This window comes from Psammomys obesus, unplaced genomic scaffold (genome assembly GCF_907164565.1).
Source record: "Psammomys obesus unplaced genomic scaffold, mPsaObe1.curated_primary_1811, whole genome shotgun sequence".
NCBI lineage: Eukaryota > Metazoa > Chordata > Mammalia > Rodentia > Muridae > Psammomys > Psammomys obesus.
Genome location: NW_026585644.1, coordinates 47,091,259 through 47,103,112, shown reverse-complemented (window position 1 = coordinate 47,103,112; position 11,854 = coordinate 47,091,259). Strand labels below are relative to the sequence as shown.

The following is an 11,854-nucleotide window of genomic DNA, read 5'->3' as shown; positions in this document are numbered from 1 at the left end:
GGCGGCGCGGGGCGCCAGCCCCCGGGGGAGCGCGGGCCCCGACGGCGCGGCCACCCCGTGCGCGCGGCGGCCAGGCCCCCGGGGCGGCCAGCCATGACCTTCGGGCGCGGCGGGGCGGCCTCGGTGGTGCTGAACGTGGGCGGCGCCCGGTACTCGCTGTCCCGGGAGCTGCTCAAGGACTTCCCGCTGCGCCGCGTGAGCCGGCTGCACGGCTGCCGCTCGGAGCGCGACGTGCTCGAGGTGTGCGACGACTACGACCGGGAGCGCAACGAGTACTTCTTCGACCGGCACTCGGAGGCCTTCGGCTTCATCCTGCTGTACGTGCGCGGCCACGGCAAGCTGCGCTTCGCGCCGCGGATGTGCGAGCTCTCCTTCTACAACGAGATGATCTACTGGGGCCTGGAGGGCGCGCACCTGGAGTACTGCTGCCAGCGCCGCCTAGACGACCGCATGTCCGACACCTACACCTTCCACGCGGCAGACGAGCTGGGCCGCGAGCAGGCTCGTCCCGCCGGGCCCGAGGCGGCTCCCTCCCGGCGCTGGCTGGAGCGCATGCGGCGGACCTTCGAGGAGCCCACGTCGTCGCTGGCCGCGCAGATCCTGGCCAGCGTGTCCGTGGTGTTCGTGATCGTGTCCATGGTGGTGCTGTGCGCCAGCACGCTACCCGACTGGCGCACGGCGACCGCCGACAACCGCAGCCTGGATGACCGGAGCAGGTACTCCGCCGGCCCTGGGAGGGAGCCCTCCGGGTAGGACCAACTGCTACTCTGCCCGTCCAGTCCGTCCCGTCCCGTCTATCCGTGCCATCCGTCCGTCCAGTCTCTCCGTCTTGTCTGCTTGGCTCCCAGCCAGGCTTTTTCATGCCCCGGGAGGCCCCGTGGCGCTCCGGCGAGGGATGTGTGGGTCCCCAACCCCGCCCCTTACCCCGAGGCACAGCCAGAGGGAGTGCTTGGGCCTCATCTTTTAGGGTAAACCCCCACGCTTTGTAGGTTAGTTCAGACCAAATCGCAACCTGCTAATTAGATTTTTCCAAACTTTATTGCTAATATACAATAATTTGCACGATAATTCAATTTGAGCTAAGAGCTCTTTGAAATATGTGCCAATGCTGGTGGTAGTTGAGAAGATGAAGTCTCATTCCGGTGAACTGTGGTCTGCTGCAGTGCCCACGCATTCTGCACACCCTGCCCCTGGCATAATGTGTGCTGGGATGGAATTGCCGTATTATAAAGGAGGCTAATTTAGTGATAGGCCCTGAATAATGGATGTCAGTGCCCCTTTCCTCTCTCCATTCCAACCAGTGTGGACCTGGCAAATTCCTGTCCTCTGTGTGGTATCAGAGATTTACGGTTCATTCAGAGAGTTTTCAGCGTGGGGAAGAGAACAAAACCAACTATTACCTTGGGAGAGAAGAAAAATGGGAACGTCCCCAAATCCAGAAGCAAGGTTCGGTAGCCGAAGTGTCTGCTCCCTCCCCCACAACACACACGCACTTTACTAGGATAAAAGGAAAATACTTTTAATCTTTCCCGAGATCATGCTTCCCTCTTAATGGTGATAACACGGTCCCGTTTTTAGAACAAGTGAGTTTATTTTGCATATTTGGTGGGAGGAATGAGCAGACTAAAGTTGGACTTTGAGAGCAGACAGCCATTTTGAGCATAAGACCCAAACTGTATATTCTTTTACCCGTTGTTTGGTAACTCTTCGAAGATTCCCCCCTCCATTCATTTTCTGTTTTTTTTTTTTTTTTTTTTTTTTTTCCCCTTCCTTTCTTTTTTTGTTTTTTTTTTTTTTTTTTTTTTTATTCCATTCACTTTCAAGTCAAGGTTTGTCCCTGTAATCTTTTTTTGATGGGCCTGGGTATGCCAGGAACAGTGGTGTCTGTTGGTACAGCTGAGCATTGCTTTCACAGAACATTCTTCCTGTAGGGAGCGAAGATTTTTATATCACTCTTAGGTGTAAAGACAATGGAGAGCCCATTACCAGTATGCCATCTTGTCGTGAAATCCAAGAGCTGTGTTTTGGAAAGAAATAAATCAGGGAAGTTGTTTTGTTTTGTGTGTTCGGTTGTGTTTTCACTTCACAGATAGGAATTACTTCCTTGGTGCTCCAGGAATACAGTGAAATTAACTTCTCTATATAAATAAAGTGACCTCGTTTTGTTTTGTTTTGAAAGAGACATAGAAAAATGAATGACCAGCTCTGAGGGCATTCGTCAGCAAACATAGAAGGTTACGATGGACTGAGCTCATTAGCAAAGGAAACAGGAGGGCTGACTGTTTAGGTTTTGAGGGAGCTGGTGACACCGAGGCATAGGCAAGAACGGGGAGCTAAGGGAGTGATACTTTTTTGGGGGGCAGTTTGGGGAGAAGGATCATTTATGTAAAGCATTAGGATGAGTACTAATTTTAGATAGAAAGAGAAACCAAAGAACCAAAGAGGGACGAGACAGAGATAAGAGAGAGGCTACAGAGGAAGTGGAAAAGACAGGGTGAAGCTTAATTTGTGTATACGTATCTTAAGTATGTATATAATTATTCAAGTCAGACTGTTTCCTAGATACTCAGATATTTCAGGCAAATGCATGGTTTTCTTGGCTTAATGGCCCAGTTTCAAGCTTCTCTCTACAAGTGGGTATAAGAAAGCCAGTGTCCGTGATCCCAGATAAACTAGAGGATGGCAGAATAATGATGTTGCATGCTACCCGGGAAGCCCCTCACTGGCCTCCACCAAAACAGGCTCCTCAGCTGGCCTTTCACAGTCTCTCAGTTCCTGCTAGCCTGTGGCAGCTAAAATGAATCTGCCTCCTTTTGGTCATTTGACTGGGACCCACTGAATAAAGCCAGAGTTCCCTCCTTCCCCTTGGAGACTTGAGGGGAATCATAACCTGCCAGGCCAGTGTCCTGCCACTTATTTGTATCCTCAGCCTCATAGCTTTAGTTCTTGATTCACCTCATCACAGTTTGTGTCTTTTCAGAGAGTCCCCTCGTTCCAGTCACTGCTGCTGTTCAAAGACTGTAACTTTTTTTTCTTGTAAAGAAGAGTTGATGTAGGACGCAGAGGCACGATGGGTCTTCAGGAGTTGAATGATTCTGAGAAAGCCTCCAAGGTCACAGAGGATGGAGACAAGGCATCCATGGAAGTGCACTGTCCAACGCTGGCAGGGGGCGTCACTTACATAAACTGGTTTATGCAACCTGCACAGTCCTGTGTCTTGCTTAAGAACAAAATAGGAGAGTTTCCCAGTTAAAGGAACAGCGTGGGCATAGGCATGAAACTTGTATGTTATGTTTAGGGAGTGAGAATCTAGTGGTAGAGTGAGAGGTGGCTAGAGAGCATATCCGAATAATGTGAATAATTCTAGCTGCTCTGTATCAGTTGGTGGCTTTGTGTCATTTGTGCTGAGAAGCTTGCCCATAGAGTAGAGAATGTGTTAAGTGTGTACCATGATGGGCGAGACGGACACAGGAGAGATGACTGGACATGGAGGCACTCACCTGTCATTCCACCGTTCATGGTCAATGCAGGGGTGTCAGAGCCTTGCTGCATAGTGAGCCCTGAGCTACATCACAGGGAGACCCTGCCACACAATCAATCAATCAATCAATCAATCAATCAATAAAGGATCTGGGGAGGGGACGTTAGCTCAGTACTAAAGTGCTTGTGCAACAGCCCTTAGGTTTGATTCCCAGCCTTGCAGAAACAAGAGTTGGAAGTCTTTGCCAGGGTCAGAGCTTGTTTTATGTTGTGCTTCTGAGAATAGACACTAAATGACGTGGTCCTTCCCTCCCGACTATTGTAAAGATAGAAGGTGTAGCCAGGCCTAACCAGGCCTACTTCTAGGAGCTGCAAACACTCAGTACCCCTCTTCCCCCGAAGGCCCGGCATCCCTGTCCACTGTTCCTGTGCCCCTCACTGTACATTCCTGACCTAATGAAAGGAGCCATGCAAGCCCAGCTCAGGTTCTGTTTGGAGCCTTTGTGGGCTGCCCTAGGAAATGAGATGTTTCCTCCCAAACTTTAGGGATGGCTAGCTGGCTTGTACTATTTATATTTGTCACGGCCTTCCTAGATGGCATTTTCTCATAAACACACTGTACCTGCAATGGAGTTGGTGAAAAGCCCTTGAAGGCAGGTAAAATCATTCATACCCCTCCTTCATTTTGTTTTTGAGTCAGGCTTTTTGTTTGTTTGTTTGTTTGTTTGTTTGTTTGGACAGGGTTTCTCTGTGTAGACTTGGCTGTCCTGGAACTCACTCTGTAGACCAGGCTGGTCTCGAACTCACAGAGATGCGCCTTGCCTCTGCCTCCCAAGTGCTGAGAATAAAGGTATGTGCCACCACTGCCCAGCCTCAAACTGACCGTTTTCCTGCCACAGCCTCCCTAACACTGAGATTACAGGTGTGTACTACCATGTCAACTCCAAACATAGTTCTCCTTTTTTTTTTTTTTTTTTTTTTTGTGGTGGTGGTGGTGGTGGTGGTGGTGGTGTCGTCTCATGGCATCTCATGGCCCAGGGTGGCTTGCGATTCGGGGTGTATCCAAGGATGACCTTGAATTATTCATTCTCCTGCTTACCTTTACCTCCCACGTGCTGAGATTACAGGCATGTGCTACCGTACCTGGCTCGGGAGGTGGAAAGTGCACACAGGTGTGTGTGTGTGTGTGTGTGTGTGTGTGTGTGTGCATGCATGTGGGGGGAGAGGGGATGAAAGCGTTTGTGCACATAGAGACCAAAAGTTGATGTCAAAATTGTTTCTTAGGTCACTCTCCCACCTTAGTATCTGAGACAGGGTCTCACTGAACCTAGAGCTGATGGATTCCGCTAGGCTAGCTGACTGGTCAGCAAGTGTCAGGGACTTCTCTGCAGAGTTTGGGACCACAGACCTGTGCTGCCGTGTTCTGCTTTTATGTGGGTGCTGGGGATCTGAAATACCTTCCAAGGGCCATCCAGATTGACATGTGTCTTTTGTTACAATTTAAAGAGCTGTTAGGGGTAACATTGTGGATTGGCACTTTATGAATTTAAATACTTTGTTCGCTAATTTAAGACCCCCCTTAAAAGACAACTGCCACTAACAGATTTTTGCTGTTAATTGAGGGGGGAAATATATATGAACTATCATGAGGCTAGGCCATGCTGGACCAGCCTAGGCTACATATTAAAAAAGAAATTCTAATCATCCACTACCTGATAAGTTTCTGTGACTGTGGTAGGCCGTGTGGGTGCACAAATCTACAAGATGGGTCCTCTATCCTTTGGAGCTTTCTAATTTGATAAAAGAAAACACTGTAAACAAGCACATGAGAACTTTAGGTCTCGAAAGGTAGCTTTGAGTCCTGGATATGAGAGAGCCAGCTGTGGGAAACTGGAGCGAAGGGTGTCTCGGCAGGAAGAACAGTAAAGGCAAAGGCTCTGAGATGACAGCAGGCCTGGCTGTGTACAGAATCGAAGGGCCGCCCATCTGGTGGGCTAGAATTGATCCCAAACACAAATCTGTGGAAGAAGTTGACAGAGACCAGAGGACCTCCAGTGTGGAAGGAGCTTGCATATTTTCTTTCAAATATGACACGGGCTTTAGGTTTATTTATTTATTTTTATTTTATGTACATTGGCGTTCTACCCTCACGTATGTCTGTGTGAGGGTGTCAGATCCCCTGGAACTGGAGTTATATAGACAGTTGTGTGCTCCCGTGTGGGGGTTGGGAATTCAACGTGGATTCTCTGAAAGAGCAGCCAGTGCTCTTAACTGCTGAGCCATCTCTCCAGTCCCAGAAGAAGGTTTTTTGTTTTGTTATTTATTTAATGTATGCTTCGCCCTCATGTATGTCTGCACCACATGCGAGCCTGGTGTCTGTGGGAGTCAGAAGAGGAACATGGAGTCTCTAGAACTGAAGCTATAGATGGTTTTGAGCTACCAGGTAGGTGCTGGGAATTGAACCCCAGTCTTCTTTAAGAACAAATGCTCTTAACTTCTAAGCCATCTCTCCAGCCCCTTGGAAGGTTTTTTAAGAAATCTATATGTTCTGATGTATTTGATTTATTTAGTTATGTATATACATACATATATGTATGTATGTGTATATATGTGTTGCCATGATTAAGCCCAGGGGCCTCATGCATGTTGGCAAGCACCTGCTAGGCCATGTCCTCAGCCCCTTGGGGATCAATGACAAATGCTATGAGACCGGTCAAGCAAGGGAGTGGGCCTTCAGCCCAGGGGCATAGTTGTAGAGAAGGTAAGAGATTGGATCAGCCTGTGATGGGTTTTTAGGATAGCTCCTATAACACGTGCAGTAGCTTTTCATCACTTACAAAATACTTAGAGGAACACTTTGAAAGGAAGGATGGTTATCTTGGTTTATGGCTTCTAGGATTCAATCCGTGGTCTTTGGTCCTTTTGCTTTGAGCCTGAGCAGGCAGCCCATTGTGGCTGGAACACAAGGCCTGGGTCAGTGCTTGCCTCATGTCCAGGGAGCAAAGGAAGTAGGAAGGGGCCAGGGCCCCAAAAATCCCATTCAAGGGTACTACCCCAGTGGTTTAGTCCTTTCTCGTAGGCCTGCCTCCTAACCGTTAACAAGAGTATTGCAAGCTGTGGAGCCTGGCCTTCAGTACCTGGCCTTGGGGACTTTGATTGTGTAGGGGTATCCTGGACTAGGAAGCTGTGGATATGACAGAGTGAAGTTGCCCTCGGGCCTGTGGGCATTGGGCTGCCTCGGGCTTGAGGCACTTGGCCACTTTAGCCTACTCTTGAGCCCTGAATAGAGTTCTCTTTGATGGAGTCTGCTTCCTGTTTGGAGAGATTGCGAGGAGGGCCCCAGAGGGTTTTCCCCATGAGAAAGGAGAACATTTCTCGTGCTGTATGACTGAATGCAGTATGTATGGATGTGTATGCTATATGCATGCTATATGAAGCCGTCTCGTTGTGAGGACTGGGATATCATCTTGGTAAAGCTCTGCAGTGAATGCACTCACAGGCCCCTAGATAAACAGATGCATTGACTAATTAATCTTTGCAGGAGCATGTTCTTAATGCTTTATCTGATTGGTTAGGCAGTTTGGCTTTTGGCTTAGTGGAGTCTCCGTCTGACACTGCCAAGGGTCAGACTGCACAAGTCTGTCATCCCAACACTTAGAGCTGCAGCAGGAAGACAGAGATCTAGTGAGACCCTGGGTCAAGAAGGGGGCTGGAGAGATGGCTCAGTGCTTAATAGAACTTACTACTCTTGGAGAGGACGGGAGTTCTGTTCCCAGCACCCACATGGTGGCTCACAAACTCCAGTTCCAGGGGGACCTATCGCCCTCTTTTGGCTTGCCAAGGTACTACATGCATGTGGAACACTGGCATGAATGTAGGGGAAAAAAAACACAAAAACTTTTTTAAAGTAAACAAGTCCTTTTTAAGAAATTTTAAAATTTACTAACTATTGTCTATTTTATAAAAATGTACCTTTTGCTAGCTGCTTGTGACTTCCGGTAGTCCTGTCAGGGATAAATTGTCTGATCTCTTCACTTGTGGACAGTGTCCGCTCCGTGGGTCTCAGTAGAAGTGTTCTGAGTTTTTAATCAGTTGGCAAGCCTTATGATAATTTTGATTTATTCTTTAGCAGTTCTTTGTTACAGTTTTGTCATGTGGGGATTTTGATCTTCAATTTATATTACTTTGTCGTGATGGTAAGAATTTGAAGAGATTGTAAATTGTTTAACTTTCTTGTGTTATTTTAAGCCCCTGTTAAGGAAATTTAAATAATCAAAACGAGCACCAAGGTGATGGAAATTTAAAAATCAATTGTGTTATTTCCATTGCCTTTGTGTTCAATATTACATAAACCCAGTAGGCTTTGGAGTGTTAGAAATAAGAGCAGTATTTGAAATTGCAGACTAAAGGTCTACGGGCTTTCACTTGGCAGATAAGGTGGTTATTTGTAGAAGTTGGTAATTAATAGATCTCTGATAAGATTGGACAGAACCTGGGACCTCAGTTAAACTCAGTTCTTTCACACTGGACTTTTAAGAGTGGGTAGGGTTTTCTTTTCTTTTCTTTTTTTTATGTCTGCTGCCACTTTTACAGTTCTGTGGAAGGTTTTTCCCCTCATTTTGGTAAGTCATTTTAAATGCTGTTTTTACTTAACTATTTCTAATGAAAACTTCACCCTCTGGGAGATGCAGAGTGTCAATGTCCACTCTTCCCCGGGCCCCATGCGGTTTCTGGGTTCCCTTCTTGGCCCTGGACTTGCTTTGTAGCTGAGGGTGCCGGTGAACTCTGTCCTGCTTCAGCTGCAGTATCCGAGTATTCTTTCAGGAATGTTCGTGCACTATCAGCGTAGACATGCACACATACATGCGAACGCATGCGTAGGCAGAATTGTGTATTATATAGATATTAAAATACGTATAACTGGGGCTATTTTATAGTCTTGTTGATTAGTTTACCTTAACAAAAGTTGTAAAGTGTGTGTGTGTGTGTGTGTAGGTATGGGCATGTTCATACATGTGCAGAGGCCAGAAGCGTCAGCTCCTGGAGCTGGAGTTACAGGTGGCGGTGAGCTGCCTGATGTCGGTGCAGGGAATCAAGCATGGCTCCTTTGCAGGAGCAGCGCACACTCTTCAGCCCTCAACAATTTGCCTTTTAACAATGCAGAACTCTTTCCATACTAGTTCATTTTTTCCCCTCTTCTCCCCCTTTCTTTTTAACGGGACCCAGCAGTGTAGCCAAGGTTAGTCCTGAAATTCCCATCTTCTGTCCTCAACCTCTCTGGTACTGGCACTGCAGGTATATGACATGTCTGGTACTCTTGCTCTTTTTAGTATCTGTGCAGTGTTCCAGTGTGTGGTGAAGCCACGATCCACACAGAGCGCGTATGTCTGAGACCGTTTCTACAAGATGGATTCAGCCACACAGTATGGAAAATGGCCTCTATTTCTCCTCTCAGCCACCACTGCCCGGGGCTCTCTCTGCTACACACTTCTCATAATACTGTAACATGGGAAGCAGATCTCATGGAAGAGAATTGTGTTCACTGCTCAATATGAGTGGCCAAGCCAGAAGGACCCCAATACCTGTGGGTCTAAGGACAACTTCACTAATCGGAAGGAGAGAAAGAAAATGTGTGTGTGTGTGTGTGTGTACGTGTGTGTACCAAACCCTTAAGTAGATTTTAAACTTTCTTGGCTTAGTTTTCCTATTCTTAGTAAGCCATATCTTACTGTCTTCTCCCTCTCTCTCTCTCTCTCTCACACACAAACACACACACAAATGGATGACTGAGTGATTGTTTTCTACTGTGGGGATTGAACCCATGCATAGGCAAGTGACAGTCCATACTACTTTCAGCATATGGTTTGGTTGTGAGTTTATAGAAGTATAAATTATTCTGGAACTGTGGTTGGATTTTTAAATAGAAAAAGAAAGACTAAGCCTGTTAGGGTATAGACTTGTAAGGCGCAGGCAGGAGCATTGCCTCAGATGAAAGCCCCAAACAATTTTAAAACGAACCAAAATGAAACCCGGAAGTATCTTGTGACTTAACATTGCATGGCATTCAGATTTTAGTATCTGTGTGTCAGGTTTTATAGAAAAGTATTGAGCAGTTGTAATATGGCCTTCGGCAGGCCATGATGGTGTAAGCCTATAACCCCATCACGTGGGAGACAAAGGCAAGAGGATCAGGAGTTCAACGTTGAGGCCAACCTGGGCTACATGAGACTTGGTGTTAAGAAGGAAACCCCAAAAGAGACATTGTACACCTTAAAGCCTGGCTGACTGCACAGGAAGCTTGCCAATCCCTGCCCTTCTGAGATGATGGCCTCATGCAGATCTGAGTTCACACATTTTGGCCCTTCAGGAGGCCTAAGCCTATGGGCTTGCCCATGTGAGGCCAGGCAGCGTTCTAATTTTGAGGTGAATGCCTCAGTCTTTTTTTTTTTTTTTTTTTTAACTTTTTGTCTTGACCCAAAGTCTTACTAGGTTGCCTCAGCTAGTCTTGCACTCACCCTGTTGCCACTCAGGACTCGAACTTGTGACCGTCCAGCCTCAGCTGGGATAACAGGCTTGTACTGCCAGGCCCGACCCGAGCTTGAAGTTCCCTCTGTGTTCAGTGGGGGGTCCTCACTGCTTCTCTAGGTCAGAGCTTCCTGCTTTGTAGAAATCAGCATAGCCGTTGCACCACCTTTTTGTGTGTGTGAGAGGATTAATGACTGATGGTTGTTTCTAGCAAGTCTGATGTTTGTGCCGCCCTTGGATCCTGCTGAGGCATCTTGACCCACAAACTGTTGAGCACTGGGATTAAAAGCGTGCGCCGCCACGCCTGATCTAACTCACATGTAACTATTGATTTACTTAGCAGCAGTGTTGGGGCTTCCCAGGACCCCAGACATACAGGCAAAGAGTTCTACCACTGAGCTCATGTTAGTCCATTTTACTTTATTATTTTATTTTTTTGAACCGGGGTCTCACGATGTAACCCTGGCTGGCCTGAAACTGACTATATCAGACTGGACTTGAACTCACAGAAGTCTGCTTGCCTCTGCCTCCTGAATGCTGCGGTTAAAGCTGCTATGCCCAGCTTCATGCCAGTCTTTTTTGTTTTCGTTTTCAGACAAGGTTTTTCTTAGTTGCTTAGGCTGTCCTGGATGTTTCTATGTAGCCCAGGCATAGGCCAACAAGGTCTGCTCATTTATAACTAATCTCTCTCTCTCTCTCTGTTTTACACACACACCACATTATTTTCCTCTCAATTATCTTCTGTTTAAATATTGAGAATTTCATACACGTATACAAGGCATTTTGATCATATCCACTCCCTGCCCTCATTTATAACATTCGTCTGTCTGGATGCTGATGCCTGGATGCCACCTCAGATTTGGAGGTTCCCTTCGTGGGAGGTGATTGTGGGCGGCAGGGTGCAGTGGGTGCAGTTACTGATTGACTGTCCGGTACTGTGAGAGGCCTTTAGTTCAGCCGTCATGTACACTGTGAGTGCTTGTGGTGAGTGGGGAGAAGAGTGGGTGACCAATCCTCGATTCATGAGCTAGGTCGTTAAATCAGGGCCAGCCATCTCAGGAACATATTAGAAGCCCGAGCTTTCATATGAATATTAGGTGCATTTAAGAAGCAGGAAATGGAACCAACTGTGGTGACCCACTCAGCACTCAGGAGGCCGAGGCAGGAAGAGGGGGAGTTTGAGGTCAGCTTGAATAATAGCAAGACCCTCTTCAGAAAACACCAAAAAGGGCATTGGTTTGGGTGGGTCGGTACCTACCCAGCTACCCCTGTGACATAGGGAGACCCAGCCTTGGTCCTCAGCATTTTTTCAGGAGGTAGAAGAACTGAAGGGTTGATGATGAGAACAGGTTCCGCCGCCATGGGCAGGAACACTGGAGAGGGCAGAGCTGGGGTTGCAGGAGGACATTGGCATCAGCCAGAATTCCCCAGGGCCAGGCACACAGGCACTGGGAAAGTGGCATAACCAGCCAAGACTGTGTCAGGCACTGTATTCTCTACCTCTGTTTTTATAAAACAATGTTTATCTAAGAAGGTCCTGGACAAAGTATTGATTTTAATCATAACTTGACTCATAGTACCTATTTGTAATTAAAGGAAAAAAAAAGATGCACTGCTAGAGAGCGCTGGGCTTTAGCTCATGCCTCTGGCTCTGACACTGCTCAGTGACACCACCTCTGGTATGTGCTTTCACATAACCTGTGTGAAGATACAGGAGGTTGCAGAAAGCACTTCTGTGTGTGGTGACATGGCCGTTGCAGAGAGCGCTTTGCAGGTGGCTGAGGTGAGGGCTGAACTAGCAGCCACCTCGCAACACAACGCTGCTGATGTTCTGATATTCCACATTTAC

At 47.4% G+C, this 11,854-nt stretch overlaps 1 protein-coding gene across 2 annotated transcripts in view; it reads left to right on the top strand.

The window, feature by feature from the left end:
* The first annotated feature begins 71 nt into the window (after positions 1-71).
* The window catches only part of Kcng3 (potassium voltage-gated channel modifier subfamily G member 3), a 36,221-nt gene continuing 24,438 nt past the window's right edge, over positions 72-11,854 (top strand). The window contains exon 1 of one of the 2 annotated variants that reach the window (XM_055622999.1): positions 72-716. In XM_055622999.1, the coding sequence (XP_055478974.1) occupies positions 94-716 (623 nt within the window). In that variant the 5' untranslated portion in view covers positions 72-93. Of the gene's footprint in view, positions 750-11,854 lie in introns of both variants that reach the window. The other variant, XM_055623005.1, reaches the window with a different exon arrangement.